Below are 19,834 nucleotides of genomic sequence, written 5' to 3' on the forward strand. Positions count from 1 at the left end.
AAGCAATGGTCAAAATTGAAACAAAACAGGTTATTAACTTCAACCAGCTATACCCACGTTCAGCAGTTGGTTCTTGTCTGATATACAAGATTTAAGATTCAGATTTATTTATCACGTGTACATCAAGACATACAGTGAAATGCGTTGTTCGTGGCCACCCATTGTGATTGGACAGCGCAGACTAGTTGTGCCAGAAGGGTCTGTTACTCTAAATAAAAATGCTGCCCTACATATGAAAATCTCCATAATTATTATTAAATTCAAAAGTACAATATTCATATGTATGCTTTCTTTCCTACAAATGGCAGAATTAGTGTCCTATCTCTCCAGTTTAAGTCATTTAATTATTAATTTTTAATTTAGAGATACACCATGGTAACAGGCCTAACAAGCCTGTACCACCCAATTACACCCATGTGACCAATCAGCCCACTAGCCTGAACATTGTTGGAATCTGGGAGGAAACCAGAGCACCTGGAAGAAACCTACACAGTCAAGGGGAGACCTTCATCAGAGTGCACACTGAGTATAGAAGTGAGGACGTTGTAGAGTACAGTGAGGCTGCATTTGGAATGTTACGCTCAGTTTTGATCACCTCGCTCATCCTGCTATAGGAAAGATGCCGTTAGGCTAGAAAAAGTGTCGAGATTTACCAGGATATTGCCAGGACTTGATTGACTGAGTAATAGAGCAAGATTAAACAACTTGGTTCTTTTTTTCAAGGACAGGTGATCTTATAGAGATGAATAAAATTATAACGGGCTTGGATAGGGTGAGTGGTCAGTCTTTATCCCAGGGTTGGGGAATCACAAATTAGAGGGCAATGGTTTAAGGGGAGAGGAGAGAAATTTAATAGGAACCCAAGGGACAACATTTTAACTCCATTGAAACTAATCTCCGCTCTATCAATTCCTTCTACACATTTTGCTGCTTTAGTTAAGCAGCCAGTATGATCAAAAACCCCACACACCCCGGACATGCTGTCTTCTCCCCTCTCCCATTGGGCAGAAGATACAAAAGCCCGAAAGCACGTACCGCCAGGCTCAAGGAGAGCTTCTACCTGACTGTAATTGGACTCTTAGCCTCACAAACTACCTCGTTACGATCTTGCACTTAATTGTTTACCTGCAGTGCATTTTTTCAGCAGTTTATATACTTTACTCTGTTATTGTTTTATCTTGTTCGATGCACTGTGTAAGGATTTGACCTGTATGAACAGTTTGCAAGGCCAGCTTTTCACTTTATCTTGGTACGTGTGACAATAATAAACCAATTCCAATACCAATGCTTTCCAAATTATGGGCAAAATCAGCTAATGGACGCCTGTAAAAGCAGAACCTGTCTATTACATAGGTTTGGCCAGAACTGGTGAATTCATTGCATGGAGCAGGGACAGCTTTGACATGGTGGGGCATGGTTGAAAGTAGAGTAATACAGGATTCAAAAGAACTTGGAAACATTCAGCCCTCGCCAAATTTCAAACAGACTGTGGGTATTAGTCAAAAATAAAACTGGGGAAATCAGACGTTGATGTTCAGGGACATCTTCAGGCTTTGATGAGAGAAGATGTACCTGGGCTGGGAGGGAGAGTTGAGGCAGACGGGAGATGCAGTTAGATTTGGTAATTAGTTTGTTATTGTCAGTACTTGTGTCCCCTCAAGATCATTGCATACGTAAATGCATTGAGGTAGTACAAAATGAAAACAATACCAAGATATAGGGTATAGTTTTGTAGTTACAGAGAAAGTGTAGGCATACAAATAAAGTGCATGGACCACAACAAGGTAGATTGTGAGATCTATAGCCCCTCTTTGTCATACAAGATTTTTGAGTACAGTAGTCCAACAATCTTGTAGCAGTGTCCTTGAGCTGGCATATTGGCACCTACCTGTAAATGCAGCTGGGCAAGCAGAGGTGGGAGGTTCTCGGGTACTTGTCTTAGCTTGTTGCTGGATAGAATTAAAGTAGTCACCATCTGCGAGCCATTGAACATGGCCTTGGGCAAGCCCGAGTTTGTCAGCTTATTGTTGTGGAGATAGATAGACCTAGAGGGAGGGAGAGAGGGATGTGGTCACTTCACCCGCTGCTGTGAGAAATACCAAGAATGAGTTCACTGTCATTAGCTGGAGGGTAAAGGTTTGTATAATGCAGTGGGACGATGGCTATCCTGCCTCCAAAACTACTACGCAGGGTCGCAGAGGGTTGTAGCCAGCCAATTCCATCGTGGGCACAAGCCTCCCCACCATCAAGGACATCTTCAAGAGGCAGTGACGCAAGAAGGCATCGGCTATCTCTAAGAGCCCTCACCATCCGGGACATTATTACCATCAGGGAGGAGGTACAGGAGCCTGAAGACACACACTCTGCATTTTAGGAACAGCTTTTTCCCCTCTGCCATTAGATTTCTGGATGGCCCATGAACCCATGAATATTATCTTGTTATTACTTCTATTTGCACTAGTTACTTATTATGTAAAATTATAGTAATTTTATGTCTTTGCACTGCACTGCTACTGCAAAACATGAGTTTCATGTCAAAGAAGTGAAATAATAATAATTCTGATTCTAATTCCCTGTAATCGGTGAGGAAGTGAGAGTGGGAATAGGGAGGTGATAAAAGCTGTAGATGATGGAATTCAATAGGAAAGGACAGTGGAGTACAGAATCAAATAAGGGTGATGGGGAAGACAGAAGGGAACAGAGGAGAGCAGAGAATCTTGCATTCAAACATCTATAGAATATATTTTACTATTAACAATTCAATTTAATCCCTTTAACTCATCGAATTATAACAGCACGGTGGAGGATACAGTACTCGATGTCTCTCGAGTGACTTTGTCCAATCCAGATCATAGCTACAACAGGATCCATATTACTAAGGAATGTTGTCGTTAGTGCGGGAGTGCACGGAGAAGATCTAATTGAGAAACTGAGCCAGGACGATGGGCTGAATGGCCTACTCCTACTGCAATTTCTCACATCCTTACCTGAGCCATGGCTTGTGGCTGAATGTGAGCACGGATACCTCCTTCAGGTGGTTGGCAGCAAAGTCAACGATTTGCAAAGTGTTGGGTAGCCTCCTGGGTGTCACTGTCAGCTGAGGAATGACAGGGAAGATAAAATTGAATCACATCTCAAGGCTTCTAGGGAGATTTCCCAGACTGTTCATCTTGTCCCCTCCTGGAAGTGCTAACCTAGGACTCACTTGGATTCCCTCCTGCTTCGGCTTCATAACCCCTCCTGTAGACCGAGTCTCTGGGACTTGCTCCTTTTACTAAACCTACAAACCCACCGTCATGGACCCTCCAGTCAGCACGACTGAGTCCGTGACCATCCATGGGACAAACCGTTTTGTGGCATTACTGCCTAATAGCGAGATGATGGTCGCGTATTTGCACACAGTTGTTACCTTCCCATTTTCCCAAAGCCATACTGCCGCAATCTTTATGGAAACAGTATGTATGTAAACACTAGTATAGAAACGGTAATATCCAAGAGAAAAAAGCCTACAATAAGTGGTGGATGCAGCCCAGACGTTCACAGGCAAGGCCCCCCACCACTGAGCACATCTACACTGCCTTGAAAGAGAGCTCACATTTCACATTTTACTGCCTCATTTTCTAAATCTAAAATATGTTGAAGTAGGATTTTTTGAGCGAATCTACAAAACATTGGGCATCATGTAAAATCAAAAGAAAAATTCCAAAATCTATCAACAGTTTACTAAAAGTTAAAAACCAAGATTGTGAGGCTGAAAAGGTATTCATCCCCTTTGTAATCACTATATAACTTCCACCAGGTGCAACTCTCCTATTTTGGAGATGTAGAAATTTGGAGCATTACCTGCTTTCAATAAATTCATAAGAATGAATACCCCTTTCTCTCCGTAACTTCCAACCATATGGTAGATTTTCAACAGGCCAAACCCCAAAGAAGACAAAAGAACTTTCAAGATATATCAGGGAAATGAAGATAGACAAGCGCCAATCTGGGGAGGGGTACAAGACCATCTCAAAAGCACTGAACATACCTTGCATCTCAGTGCAGTCCATCGTGACAAAAATGGAAAAATATAAAACCACAGCCACACTGCCTAGGTCAGGCAGCCCCTCTAAACCTAATCACTGGAGAAGAATGTCACTTGTCAGAGAGGCTACTGTGATGCCACAGTCACTTTGAGTGAGCTGCGGATGTCGAGGCTGCAACTGGAGATGAAGTTCATGGCTCCACAATCTCTAAGCCCTTGAACAAAAATAAGATATTTATGGAAAAGTGACAAGATAGAAGCCCTGGGTAAGAAAAAAACATATCCTTGCCCATAAAGACTTTGCAAAGCATCACTTTGAAGATATTGTAAAGAGGGGCAAGAAGATCTTGTGTCAAATAAGACTAAAGTGGAACTTTTTGACCTCAACTCTAAGCTGCGCTTGTGGTTTAAATCTAATACTGTGCATCAGCCGGGTTACATCACCCTACTGTAAAGTATGGTGGAGGTAGCATCATGCTATGGGAAGCCTTTTGAGTGGCAGGGATTGGAAATCTGGTCAGAATTGATGGGAAGATGAATGCTGCAAAATACAGAGAGATATTGGATAAAAACCTGCCAGCCTCTGCCAGAAAGCTTAAACTGGGGAGGAAGTTCATCACTCAGCGGGATAATGGCCCAAAGTACACTGCCCGAGCAACCATTGAGTGGCTTCAAATGAAGAAAATTGATGCCTTTGAATGGCCCGGTCAGAGTCCTGACCTTAACCTGATTGAACATCTCTGGCAAAACCTCAAGATTGCCGTCCACCACTGCCTCCCAACTAACCTGGCACAGCTTGAGAACTTTAGCAAGGAGGAATGACTGATCCTAAAAGACTATTGGCTGTAATAGCTGTGAGGGGTGGCTCAGCCAAATATTGAGCAAAGGGTTATGGGGAGGGGAACGTCGACTCAGACCATGAGAGGCCTGCGTTGGGCATTTTCATGCCTTACAAGGCACAGACTGGAAGTCTGTGTGGGGCACCATTCCTCACCTCGCACAGACACTAGAGCAATGTGTGGGTTAAGTGCCTTGCTCAAGGGCACAAACACGCTGCCACAGCTGAGGCTCGAGCTAGCAACCTTGAGGTAACTAGAAGAACGCCTTAACCACTTGGCCACGTGCCCAACACCTTTGAACCTTTGAATACCTTTGAACATTTCAGGTTTTGAATTTTTAGTTTTTCATGCTTTACAATTTTTTCCTGTTTTTGGGCTCCTTTGTGGGGGAGAAAAGAACATGTGATTTACAAATAAAAATTCTCAGTTAAACTGATCAAAATCCCTGGTTGTAATACTCATATGGGAACAAAGGGTTGGGGGCTGAATAATTTTTCAAGGCACTGTACAAGGAACACTGCTAAAAGAAGGCAGCATCCATCATGAAGGACCAACACTCCCCCCCCAAACCCCATCCAGGCCATGATCTCTTCTCACTGCTGCCATCGGGAAAGAGATACAGGAGCTTTAGGTGCCTTATCACCGAGTTTTGGAGTAGGTATTATCCTGCAAATATCAGGCTCCTGGACCAGTGTGGATGACTTTACTCACCTCAACTCTGAAATGATTCCACAACCTATGGACCCACTTTCAAAGATTCTGCAACTACAACTAACTTTCTTTCTTTCTTTCTCTCTTTCTCTCTCTCTCTCTCTCTCTCTCTTTCTTTCTCGCTCTCTCTCTCTCTTTCTCTTTCTCTCTCTTTCTTTCTTTCTTTCTTCCTTCCTAAATATTCATTTATTTGTATTCACACAGATTGTCTCTTCTTGCTCATTAGTTACTTGTTATTCTTTGTGTGTATATTTTTATTGGTTCTATTGTGTTTCTTTGTTCTACCTTGAATGCCTGCAAAAATGAATCTCAAGATAGTATATAGTGACATAAATATACTTTGATAATAAATTTACTTTGATCTTTACATCGCTCAAGATTATGGAGAATTTACATATAACAACATGGACTTCAATGAGGTTAATGGGTTTGTTTCTGACTGAAAGGAAAATGTTGCTGAGAACTCTGCTGCTTTCTGCCAAATAGTCTACTAGTGTCATTTCCAGCCCTGAAGACTTGGGGAGCTCCTACTTAATGTCTGTTCAGGAGCCAGTCCTGGTTAGAGAGCTGGTGAGGAAGGAGGAGCAGGGTGGAATGGATGCCAGGAGGAGCCAGTCCTTGGGGAGGAGAGGGAGAACTAGGAACTAAAAGTGAAATTGCTCTGCAGTGCTGGGTTTGTGGAAAATGTGTTCAGAGCTAAGGGCTAATTAAACATTGTGTACTCACAATGGAGATGCAAAAGACTGCTGACGCTGGGATCTGGAGTAACAAGCAAACTGCCTGAGAACCTCAGTGGGCTGAGCAGTATCTGGAAGGAAATGTACAGTCGACAGTTTCGACTGTCATTTGGATTGTTCAGCTGGCTGAACTCCAGGTGTGTGTCAAGTTCCTGTCTCACACCAAACACGCTTTCGATTTCCTCCTGACCAAATGAAGGGTCTCAACCCGATACGTTGACTGTCCATTTCCCTCCACAGAGCTGCCAGGCCTGCTGAGTTCTTCTAGCATTTTTTTTTTGCATTATGTATTTACAGATCTTGTATCAGTAAGCTCCTGAACAGACAAATATGTGAAATCTCAGCACCAAAGCCTTATTTCGCTAGATAAAAATTTCTTAAATAAACACCATGATCCTCATTCTGAATTGCTTGCAATTCATGTTATTGTTTCCACTAATGGCTCCAAAGCCAACACTGGAGACAGATTTAATAAATGGCTCATAAAATCAAGGATGTAATCCACTGCTTAACTGTATCCAGATCTTTGCACAAAACAGTTAAGATCAGAGCTTATCCTGTTTTGCAAAAAGTGCACAGCAGGTTGATCTGGAAATTTCTGTTCCAGATTACGTCAATCCTCAGCTCGCACTTTGGAGTAATAAACATTTTATCCCGGATGGCTCTCCCTGTAGAGCGCTGAGGCAGTGACTTCACTTCTTCACGTAATCTGTTGCTCTTAGAATGCTTTGGTTTAATATTGTCTCATGTACTGAGATACAGATCCATCAGCCAGTTCGTGTTGGAGGATCAGAGGTGGGGAGGGTCTGTAACTTTAAATTCCGAGGTGTTATTATTTTGGAGGACCTGTCCTGGACCCAGCATGTAAGTGCAATTACGAAGGAAGCACAGCAACACCTCTACTTCCTTAGAAGTTTGCTGAGATTCAGCATGTTATCTAAAACTTTGACAAACTTCTATAAACGTGTAATGGAGAACGTATTGACTGGCTGCATCACAGCCTCATAATAGAACAAACCAATGTAATTGAATGGAAAATCTTACAAAAAATATTGATACGGCTGTGGTAAACCATATATATATGTTGTAACTGGGTTACCTGTCTGGACACGCCCCTCTGCTGACTGCTGCTGTGGCTCCTCCCATAGATCCCTGAATAAGGGCAATTGCGCCATTGCTCCTCCTCTCAGTCCAGGGGCAGATACTCAGCATGATGGAGGTCACATTTTACTGCTAATAAAAGTCTTTCAGTATTTACTCTACTTCCAGTCTTTTGGAGTTATTGATGATGCATCAACGGCCCAGTCCATCTCAGGTAAATCCCTCTCCACCATTGAGCACATCTACACAAAACTCTGTTGCAGGAAAGCAGCATCAGGAACCCCCACTAACCCAGGACGTGCTCTCCTCTTGTTGCTGCCACCAGGAAGAAGGTACTCAGGACTCACACCACCAGGTCCAGGAACAGTCATTACTCCTCAACCACTGGCTCTGAACAAAAGGGGATAACTTCACTCAACTTCACTTGCCCCATCATTGAAATGTTCCCACAGCCAATGGACTCATTTTCAAGGACTTTTCATCTCATGTTCTTGATATTTATTGCTTATTTATTAATTATTATTATTATTATTATTATTTCTTCTTTTTGTATTCGCACAGTTTGTTGTCTTCTGCACTCTGGTTGAATCCACTAGTTGGGTGATCTTTCATTAATTCCGTTACGGCTATTATAATAGAGGTTTATTGAGTATGCCCCCAAGAAAATGAATCTCAGCGTTGTATATGGTGACTTTGATAATAAAATTTACTTTGAACTTTGAAATCATTAAATTGCATTGAGGCAGAACAAGGTAAATGGCAAATGACTCCACAGCCTTCTGCCAAAGAGTTCTCCAATCCTGGCAAATCTTTGTCCCTTAAGACCATTAAATATAGGAGCAGAATCCTGGCAAAATTTTATCCCTTAGGACAATTAAATATAGGAGCAGAATTAAGCCATTCAGTCTACTGAGTCTATTCTATCATTCCTTTATAGTTGATTTATTTTTCTTTTTAACTCCATTCCCTTGCTTTCTCCCTGTAACCTTTGATACCCTTACTAATCAAGAACCTACCAAACTCTGCTTTAAATACACCCAATGACTTTGCTCCCACAGCTGTCAGTGGCAATGAATCCCTCAGATTCACCACTCTCTTGATAATGAAATTCCTCCTCATCTCTGTTCTAAATGGACATCCTTCTACTCTGAGACTGTGCCCTCTGGTCCTGTACTCTCTCACTATGGAAACATGCTCTCTATGTCCACTCTGTCTAGGCCTTCCAATATTTGGTAAGTTTCAGTGAGATTCCCCCCTCATTCTTCTAAACTTCAGTGAGTAAAGGCCCAGAACCATCACATACCTTTCATACCTTTTCATTCCTAAGGTCATTCTCATAAACATCCTCTGGGCCCTCTCCAATGCCAACACATCCTTTCTTAGGTACATGGTCTAAAACTACACAGTACACAATTGCAATCTGACCGATGCCTTATAAAGCCTCACCATTACATCCTTACTTTAATATACTAGTCCTCTAGAAATGAATGTTAACATTGAATTGCCCAGTTCACATCCCTTACCCAGTGTCCCTTGAGGGACTTGACTGTTGGAGAATTGGCTGCTGTATTTCCTATATTAATAGACTGAGCTTTCAGCGTGTTTCAATGACAGTGATGCATTGGGGTAATGCTATTTTTTTCAGTTATGGTTACTTCTGTGTATTTTCCTCCTAATGTGGGCTGGGTGGGAAGGGCTGGGATTTAAGGAGCCCATGAGAATTCAAAGCCATCTCATAGAACATAGAACATGGCAGCACAGTACAAGATCTTTGGTTCACACTGTTGTGCTGATCTTTTAACCTACTCTCTAAAATCAATGTAAACCTTCCCTCCTACATAACCCTCTATTTTTCTATCATCCACATGTCTGTCTAAGAATTTTTTAATGTCCCTAACGTAAGTGCCTCTACCATCACCCTTGCCATTGCGATCCACGCACCCACCACTCTGTGTGTAATAACACTGCCTCTGATATCAGCCCATGCCGTCCTCCAATCAGCTTAAAATCATGGGCCCTTGCATTAACCATTCCTGCTTGGGAGAATATCTCTGGCTTTTGACGATCTATGCCTCTTATTATCTTGTACACTTCTATCAAGTCAGTTCTCATTCTCCAAAGGGGAAAAATCCTAGTTCACTCAGCCTATCTTCACAGGACATGCTCTCCAATCCAGGTAACATCCTAGTAAATGGTCCCCTGCCTCCTCTCTGAAGCTTCCACACTTTTCATATAATGAGCTCTACACAATATTCCACATGTGGTCTAGAACGGGTTTTACAGAGCTGCAACATTACCTCACAGCTCTTGAACTCAATCCTCTGAATGCCAACATCCTAATTGCCTTCTTAACAACCCTATCAACTTGCGCAGAACTTTGAGGGATCAATGGATATGGATCCCTCTATGCCTCCACACTTCCAAAAATCCTGCCATTAACCCTGTCTTCTGCCTTCAAATTAATTACTTCACAATTTTCCAGGTTTGTCTCCATCTGGTACTTCTGGTTCTAGAACAAGGGGTCACAGTTTGAGGATAAAGGGGAAGCCTTTTAGGACTGAGATGAGGAAAAACTTCTTCACACAGAGAGTGGTGAATCTGTGGAATTCTCTGCCACAGCAAACAGTTGAGGCCAGTTCGTTGGCTATATTTAAGAGGGAATTGGATATGGCCCTTGTGGCTAAAGGGATCAGGGGGTATGGAGAGAAGGCAGGTACAGGGTTCTGAGTTGGATGATCAGCCATGATCATACTGAATGGCGGTGCAGGCTCGAAGGGCCGAATGGCCTACTCCTGCACCTATTTTCTATGTTTCTATGTTTCTCATCCCACTCTACATCCAGGCAATGTCCCACTGCAACCTAGAACAACCATCCAAGCGATCCACAACTTCACCAAACTTCGATCATCTCCAGCCGACCCTGTGCACAATTCCTCCCCTCCTTTGATGAAGTGTGGCCTGTGCAGCCTATCACAGCGGTACAGGGAATGCCAGGATGCTCACCTTATTATTGGACAAGTAGAGGTGCTCCAGTTCCCGCAGAAACTTGAAAGCCTTGTCTGGTAACCCTGTAAAAACAGTACATCTTGAAAAAGGAGCTGGAACAGAACATAACATTCCAGTGTTCTCTGTCATTATTATGGAGTCATACAGCATGGAAACAGGACCTTTGCCCAAATGGTCTATGCTGACCAAGGTAGTCCCATTTGACCACATTTATCCCATTTGTTCTAACCCTTTGCAATCCAATGTACCTGTCCAACTGTTTCTTAAAATTTGTTATTGTTCCTGCCTCAGCTGCTTCCTCTGGCAGCTCATTCAACACACAGACCACCCTCTGTGTGAAAAAAAAAGTTGCCTCTCAAAATTGAGCACCTTTGTTCTGTCCAATGCAGAAGGCAGTATCCCCTAGTGGTCACCCATTTCAATTCGGCTTCCCATTCCCATATCAACATGTCTGTCCATGGCCTCTTCTGCTCTGACACAATGAGGCCAAATGCAGGTCGCAAGAGCAACAACTCATATTTCATCTCAGCAGCCTCCAACCTGATAGCATGTACGTCGATTTCTCTGACATCTGATAACCAATTTCCCCTGCTCCCCCCCCCCCACTTTGCCATGGGTCTTCCCCCATTTTGATGACCCTCTCATTCCTTCTCCTTCCACCATCCCTCTATGAACTGCCTAACACCTCCCTCTGGTTCACCACCTCCTTCCCTTTATTCCATTAACCTTTCCATCAGATTCCTCCTTCTTCAGCCTTTTACCGCTTCCACTTATCGCCCTCCAGCTTCTCACATCATCCACCTTACTCCTCACCCGGTCTCACCTACCACCTGCCAGCTTGTACTCTTCCCACCTTCTTATTCTGGCTTCTACCCACCTCCTTTTCAGTCCTGATGAAGGGTCTCAGCCCGAAACGTTGACTGTTTATTTCCCTCCATATGTGCTGCCTGACCTGTTGAGTTCCTCCAGCATTTTGTGTGCGTTGTTCAGGATTTCCAGCACCTGTAGAATCCCTTGTGTCCTATTAAATCTTTCTCCTCTCACCTTAAAACAATGCCCTCTAGTTCTTGAATCCCCAACACTGGGAGAAAGACTGAGTGCATTCACCCTATCTCTGCCCTCATGATTTAACATACCTCTATAAGATCACCTCTCAGTCTCCTATGTTCTAAGAAATGAAGCCTCTCCAACCTCTCCCTATAACTCAGTCCCTCAAGTCCTGGCTTATGGGGTACAAACTTGATTCCATTCTTCCTGCCCAATCCCATTTCCTTAGATTCTCTGATTCATAACTCTCCTGGTTGTAGCTTTGTCCTGCTCAGCACTGAAACATCCCGAGCTCTCCAGGGCAGAGGATTCCAACGATTCACAGCCTCCTGACGTACCCAGTGGCCACTATAGAGCTTTAAATCTGTGCAGCCACCTCAAGGATGAGATCAGCTCCACTGTGCACCAGAGTATAGGCACCGCCAATTTCATCTGTCCTTTATTACTTGCAATTACAAAGAAAACACGTCAGCAGCAATATTTCATTAGGAGTTTAGGGAGATTTGGTATGTCTCCAAAGACTCCAGCAAATTTCTACAGCTGTACCATAGAGAGCATTCGAACTGGTTGCATCACCACTTGGTATGGAGGGGCCACTGCACAGGATCACCAAATACAGCGCAGGGTTGTAAACTCAGCCAGCTCCATCATGGGCCAAACCTCCCCACCATCAAAGACATTTTCGAAAAGTGATGCCTCAGAAAGGTGGCATCCATCATTAAGGACCCGCACCACCCAGAACGTGCTCTCTTCTCTAACTACCACCGGGGAGGAGATACAGGAGCCTGAAGACACTTATTGTAATTTATATGCTTTTTATATATTGCTCTGCACCGCTGCCACAAAACAATAAATTTCATGGCAGATGCCAATGATAACAAAGCTGATTCTGGTTTCTATGGTGGCCCTAATCCAAGGATGATAATCCTATGGCACGCGTCACCAAGATGGCACACGCAAAAGTTTTGTGGGCCCGCAGCATGTAGCGCCATCCCTTGATTCCTTAAACCCCACCTATAATTAAATGACACATTATCCTTACAGCTAAATGAAGCAGCAAATGATTTTCTTTACAAACCTAGAGCAGTGGGATGTTTTCACAGGAACTGTCTCACACTGGCTTGGCGCCAGCTAGTGCTGAAGATAAGGTAGCTGGTTTACAAACGGAAGCAATGTGTAGTGAGCTGAGGCTGTTGACAGGGCAAAATTGCAATTAGCATGATGAATTACAATGTAAAAGGTGGACAAAATCAGAAAAGGGTGAATACAGGATCGAAGGTGTTGTATTCGAATGTGCGCAGTATACAGAATAAGGTAGATGAATTTGCAGCACATTTGCAGATTGGCAGGTATGATGTTGTAGGCATCACTGAATCATGGATGAAAGATTATAGCTGAGAGCTCAATGTCAAAGGATACGCATTGTATCGGAAGGATAGGCAGGAAGGCAGATGGAGCTGTGCTGCTCTGTTGGTTAAAAAATGAAACTAAATCATTAGAAAGAGGTGACATAGGATCAGAAGGTATTGAATCATTATGGATATAGCTAAGGAACTGCAACTCAGTAAGTGTGAGGTGGTTCATTTTGGTAGGTTAAATACAATGGCAGAATATAGTATTAATGGTAAGACTCTTGGCAGTGTGGAGGATCAGAGGGATTTTGGGGTCCGAGTCCATAGGACACTCAAAGCTGCTACGCAGGTTGATTCTGTGGTTAAGAAGGCATACAGTGCACTGGCCTTCATCAATCGTGGGATTGAGATTAGGAGCTGAGAGGTAATGTTGCAGCTCTATAGGACCCTGGTCAGACCCCACTTCGAGTACTGTGCTCAGTTCTGGTCGCCTCACTATAGGAAGGATGTGGAAACCATAGAAAGGGTGCAGAGGAGATTTACAAGGATGTTGCCTGAATTGGGGAGCGTATCTTATGAGAATAGGTTGAGTGAACTCAGCCTTTTTCCTTGGAGCAACGGAAGATGAGAGCTGACCTGATAGAGGTGTATAAGATGATGAGAGGCATTGATCGTGTGGATAGTCAGAGGCTTTCTCCCAGGGCTGAAATGTCTAGCATGAGAGGACAGTTTTAAGGTGCTTGGGAGTAGGTACAGAGGAGATGTCAGGGGTAAGTCTTTTATGCAGAGCGGTGAGTGCATGGAATGGGCTGCCAGTGATAGTGGTGGAGGTGGATACTGTAGGGTCTTTTAAGAGACTCCTGGACCCATACATGGAGCTCAGTAAGACAGAGGGCTATGGGTAACCCTAGGTAATTTCTAAGGTAAGGACATATTTGGCACAACTTTGTGGGCCGAAGGGCCTGTATTGTGCTGTAGGTTTCCTATGATTCTATGTTTCTAAGTGTAAAATGAACCTTCTGGGAGTGTGTCCAAACAGTAGTAAGGGTGTGGTCTACAAAGTACAGTGGGAGATAGAAAACGCATGCTTAAAGGGCAATGTTACAATAGTCATGGGGGACTTCAATAGCAGGTAGATTGGGAGAGTCAGGTTGGTGCCGGATTACAGGAGGGGGGAGCTTCCAGAGTAGCTATGAAATGGATTTTTACAGCAGCTTGTGGTCGAGCTCACTAGAGGGTCAGCTATTTTGGATATTGTGTTGTGTAATGAACCAGAATTGATTAGAGAGCTTAAGGTAAAAGAACCCTTAGCAGCAAGTGATTGTACAATATGATCAAATTCACCCTGAAATTTGAGAAGGAGAAGCTAAAGTCAGATGTAATTTTATTACAGTGGAGTAAAGGCATGATAGAGGAATTGGCCAGAATAGATTGCAAAACGACACTGGCAGGGATGATGGCACAGCGGCAATGGCTGGAACTTCTGAGAGCAGTTCAGAGGCACAGGATATATACATCCCAAAGAGAAAGAAGTAATCTAAAGGCAAGATGATACAACCGCGACTAACAAGCGAAGTCAAAGCCAACATTAGATCCAGAGAGAGGGAATATAATAGAGCAAAAATTAATGGGAAGCTTTAAAAACCAATAGAAGGCAACTAAAAAAAATCATTAAGAAGATAAAGATGGAATATGAAAGTAAGCTAGCCAATAATATTAAAGGAGATGCCAAAGTTTCTTCAGATACCTAAAGTGTAAAAGAGAGGCCAGAATGGATGTCAGACTGTTGGAAAACAATGCTGGAGAGGTAGTAATGGGGGACAAGAAAATTGTGGATGAAATGATAAGTATTTTGCGCAGTCTTCACTGTGGAAGACACTAGCAGTATGGTGGAAGCTCCAGGTGTTTGGGGATCATGAAATGTATGGAGTTACTATAACTAGGAGAGAAGACTCTTGGGAAACCGAAGGTCTGAAGGTAGATATGTCACCTGACCAGATGGTGTATACCTTAGTGTTCTGAAAGAGGTGGCTGAAGAGATCGTGGAAGTATTAGTGATGGTCTTTCAAGAACCACTAGTTTCTGGAATGGTTCCAGAAGACTGGAAAATTGCAAATGGCATTCCACTCCCCAAGAAGGGAGAGAGGCAGAAGAAAGGAAACCATGAGCCAGTTAGTCTGACCTCAGTGGTTGGGAAGATGTTGGAATTGATTATTAAGGATGAGGTCTCGGGATACTTAGAGGTACATAGTAAAATCAGCCACAGTCAGCATGGTTTCCTCAAGGTAAAATTTTGTCTGACAAATGCGTTGGAATTTTTTGAAGAAGTTGCAACCAGGATATTGTGTACTTGGATTTTCAAAAGACCTTTGACAAGGTGCCACACATGAGGCTGCTTAACAAGCCACGAGCCCCTGGTATTACAGGAAATATTCTGGCATGGATGAAGCAGTGGCTGATTGGCAGGAGGTCACAAGTGGGATAAAGGGAGCCTTTTCTGGCTAGCTGCCGGTGACTAGTGGTGTTCCACAGGGTTCTGTGTTGGGGCCGATTCATTTTACGTTATATATCAATGACTTGGATGATGGAATTGATGGCCTTGTTGCACAGTTTGCTGACTATATGAAGATAGGTGGAAGGACAGGTGGTTTTGAGGAAGTAGAGAGGCTACAGAAGGATTTATACAGATTAAGAGAATGGGCAAAGAAATGACCGATGGAATACAGTGTTGGGAAGTGTTTGGTCATGCACTTTGGGAGGAGAAATGAAAGAGTTGACTATTTTCTATATGGCAAGAAAATACAAAAAAACTGAGATGCAAAGGGACTTGGGCGAACTCATGCAGGATTCCCTAAACGTTAATTTGCAGGGTGAGTCTGTGGTGAGGAAGACTAGTGCAATGTTAGCATTCATTTCAGGAAGACTAGAATATAAAAGCAATGATGTAATGTTGAGACTTTATGGAGCATTGGCGAGGCCTCACTTGGAATATTGTGAGCGATTTTGGGTCATTTATCTTAGAAAGGATGTGCTGAAACTGGGAGAGGGTTCAAAAGAGGTTCACAAAAATTATTCCAGATTTGAATGGCTTGTCATATGAAGAGTGTTTGATGGCTCTATGCCTGTATTCACTGGAATTCAGAAGAATAAGAATTGAAACCTATTGAATGGTGAAAGGCCTTGATAGAGTGAATGTGGAGAGGATGGTAGGAGAGTCTGAGACCAGAGGACACAGCCTTAGAATAGAGGTGCATCCTTTTAGAATGGAGATAAGCAGGAATTTCTTTACCTGGAGAGTAGTGAATCTGCAGAATTCTTTGCCACAGGCAGCTGAGGAGGTCAAGTCTTTATGTATATTTAAGGCAGAAGTTGATAAATTCTTGATTGGTCAGGGCATGAAGGGAAATGGGAAGAAGGCAGGAGATTGGGGCTGAGAGGAAAAATAGATTAGCCATGATGAAATGGTGGAGCAGGCTCGATGGGCCAAATGGCCTAATTCTGCTCCTATTGCTTATGCTTTTATGGTCTAACGGACAGTTGTGTGAACGTGTGACATTGGATGACACACTTTGAAATCCTCGCAGGCCTGGTCTACACATGAGCATTTGTACAGTAAACAGTTACAATAACAATATTATTTAGAAATGATGTTATTTTTCAATTGTCTTTTTAAAAGATTAATATTAGTTTTTGAAAAGGTTTTCTAAAATGCTTCATTTATTTCAATTTTATTAATAATAAAACATTGAATACATGTAAATAAGCTACAGGGCTCATACCTTTTTCCTTTAAAAAGCTCATAAATATTGTTACTAATTGATTAAACATTGATAATAAGTTTACCATGACACATGAGAGAATTTTTTAGATTATCGCCAATTTGGGCACATGCTCTCGTGATGTTTCGCCACCCCTGCTCTGGAGAATACCCATCACTATTCCCTCTCACCCTTTTCGTGCCCTCTTCTCATTACTACCATCGAGGTGGAGGTACAGGAGCCTGAAGACGTGCACTCAGTGTTTTCGGAACAGTTTCTTCCTCTCTGCCATCTGATTTCTGAACAGCTATGAGCACTAGCTCACCATACCTCATTGGGAATACTTATCTATTTTTATTATAACTTCTATTAATTTGTTATGCCTGCACTGTATTGCTGCCACAAAACCAAAAAAAAACATTCAGTGACAATAAACACGATTCTGAATCCCCTATAAACTCCACCCTGACTCTCCGACCACCCAACGACATAGTTCACCCTCACCTGTGGAGCAGAGGTATATCCCCTCTTCCCTTCAGACCCCTACCTCTGGAGAGAAGCTTGTTGTTGTGTAAGCTGAGTGTTCTCAGTTTGGTGAGCTTGGACAGTTCCTCTGCCGGAATCTTTTCCAGCTGGTTATTCTGCAGGGAAAGCGATCGTTAGCCCGGTTCATTCCCAACTTGTGGAAAAGCCGCTCCTATATTTTACATTCTTTTCGTCCGTTTTTTTTTCCAGATTTTTCCTCACAACATGAGGTCAATACTTCTTGGGTGAAACATTTTCTTTAGAGGTGCAGCATGGTAAACAGGTCCTTCTGGCCCTACGAGCTTGCACTGCCCAATTGGACGCACGTGACCAATTAACCTACGAACCAGTACACGTTTGGAATGTGGGAGGAAACCAGAGCACCTACAGGAAACCCAGGCAGTCATGGGGAGTCCTTACAGACAACAGCAGAATTAGGCCCAAGTCACTGGTAGTAGCGTTATGCTAACCAGCATTGTTTCCTGAATGTTAGAGTCTTCCTGACCTAACAAATTTACTGGACATTTTACAAAACCAGCCCATGATGGAGCAGTGAGAAAATTTGTGGTTCAAGGCATCGTTGGGCCACTGGTGTCTCAGGTACGTTCTTAAATCTATCAGATCGAGCAGTGCAGTGCTAAAGTTGGGCTTCAACCCCTTTGTCACTAATGCTGCCCAGTGTCCCTGCCCCTGACCTTCTGAAGAAGATGGTCTTGAAAGTTTAGTGATCAGATGGCCCATGGGTTTTGGTACCTGCAGGGACAAGAGCTGGATGTTAGCAGACAGGTTGCTTGGGAAAAGGCTGAGATCCACACCACCACAGTCCACCATCTCTTCTCTAGTGCAGATGCATCTGGACGGGCAGCGGGTCACCTCGTCTCTCAGGGGCACATGGGGCTCATCCTCTTCGTGGCTGGACGTGGGAGATGTGGGGGGGATGGTCATCAGGAAGACGAGCAGCAGGGACACCCATGGTAACATCTGGAAGAGGAAGGTCAGAAGTACATGAGAGTGCAGGAAAGGGGAACATCTAAGCCCTCTTTATCCTAAAGGCAACCCACCTGTATCTCCTGCACCTAATAAAGTGGCCATGGAGTGTACATTCATGGTCTTTTGCTGCTGTAGCCCATCCACTTCAAGGTTTGATATGTCGTGAGTTCAGAGCTACTCCTCTGCACACCACTGTTGTAACGTGTGATTATTTGAGTTACTGTCAGCTCGAACCTTGAACAGCTGTGCCAGCAGCTCAGTACATAAAAGCATGCAGACATGATCAAGTGGTTCATTTGTGGCTCTGACCAAGCATCAGAATGGGGAAGAAATGTGGTCTAAACAAAACTGACTGTGGAATAAATATTGGTGCCAGGGCTGTTTTGAGTATCTCAGAAACTGCTGATCTGGCATATTCACACACAGATGTGTCTAGAATTTACAGAGAAAGACGCAAAAAAAAAGTGAGCAGCAGCTCTCTGAGCAAAAATGCCTCGTTAATGAGAGAGCTCGGAAGAGAATGGCCAAGATGACAGGAAGGTGGCAGTAACTCAAATAACCACACATTACAACTGTGGTGTGCAGAAGGGCATCTCTGAATGCACAACATGTCAACTTTGAATTGGATGGGCTACAGAAACCCTGAACATACACTCAGTGGCCCACTTTATTAGGTTCAGGAGGTAGGATCAAGGATCGGCTTTATCGGGTACTGAGTATATGAGGAATGAAGCTGGTCCTTGATCCTTGAAGTATTAATAAACAGGAGAAATGTAGTTGGGCACTTGATGGTCACCGGACACGAGAGGTCGAAGGGCCTGTTTCTCTGTTGTATGCTTCTTTGACTCAAATCTGAACTACCATTTTGATGCCCTGAACTCGTAATGGGTGTGGAATGAGCTCCTGTATTGTGTGAAGTCGGAGACAATTAGAATTCACGCCATTGCGCCTGTTTTTCCCACAGAGACTGGAATTGGGATCCCCTTCCAATTGAGAGCACTGTGGATTTTCTGAGTAGTTTTATGGTGGGAAGCAAGGCTGCCACAGATCTGTCTATATGGGAAGAAGGTGGTGAAGGGAGTCCCTGGATTCACCCCTACAGATACAGGGAACTGGCAGGAGGCAATGAATGGACCAGTCGGAGTTGGGGACTGAACACTGAAATCATCTCTCCCTTAATCAGGAGCATTGCTGCCTCCCTCCTCCTTCCCTCCTTCCAGGAATGTCATCGGCAATCAACATTACCACAGCATTTCTCTGGATGTACTGAGAGAACAGAGAAAATTTACAATTCATTTAAGAAATAGATCTCCCTTCACACTAATGCGAGCCGCAGTCAACAGAAGCACTGAAGAGCCAGAAACTTCCCTTACCCTGCTGTGTTTGCCAAAGACCAGCTGTCCGACTGATGAATCCATGGGTCTCAGAGAGAGCGGCTCCCGGGACTGAGGGGATGTTCCCTGGGAGAGAGGGAGAAAAGAGTCAGTCTCTCTCTCTTTCTCTCTCTCTCTTTTCCTCTCTCTCTCCCTCCTCCCCTCCCCTTCCCTCCCGCCCTGCACTCTCTCTCTCCGCCCCCCCCCACCCCTCTGTTAAAAGACAAAATCAACAGACCAAGAGTCAGCAGACTTTTATACGAATGTACAATCACTGGGCACCGCTGACTTATCCTAAAATGGATTTATTTTTTAGAGATGATAAGGATTCAGGATCATTCCATTGCCAGAATATTCTGTCAGCTTCA

The 19,834-nt window shown here is 43.6% G+C and overlaps 1 protein-coding gene across 2 annotated transcripts in view; it reads right to left on the bottom strand.

Moving 5' to 3' along the window:
- LOC134339379 (podocan-like protein 1) overlaps positions 1–19,577 on the bottom strand; it is a 36,640-nt gene extending 17,063 nt beyond the window's left edge. Inside the window, exons 1-6 of one of the 2 annotated variants that reach the window (XM_063035829.1) lie at positions 19,467–19,577; positions 17,857–18,084; positions 17,126–17,219; positions 10,419–10,483; positions 2,988–3,097; positions 1,889–2,045 (exon numbers count right to left, since the gene is read on the bottom strand). In XM_063035829.1, the coding sequence (XP_062891899.1) occupies positions 1,889–2,045; positions 2,988–3,097; positions 10,419–10,483; positions 17,126–17,219; positions 17,857–18,084; positions 19,467–19,511 (699 nt within the window). In that variant the 5' untranslated portion in view covers positions 19,512–19,577. The remainder of the gene's footprint in view (positions 1–1,888; positions 2,046–2,987; positions 3,098–10,418; positions 10,484–17,125; positions 17,220–17,856; positions 18,085–19,466) is intronic. The other variant, XM_063035830.1, reaches the window with a different exon arrangement.
- Between the last annotated feature and the right edge of the window lie 257 nt (positions 19,578–19,834).

This window comes from Mobula hypostoma, chromosome 29, assembly GCF_963921235.1.
Source record: "Mobula hypostoma chromosome 29, sMobHyp1.1, whole genome shotgun sequence".
NCBI lineage: Eukaryota > Metazoa > Chordata > Chondrichthyes > Myliobatiformes > Myliobatidae > Mobula > Mobula hypostoma.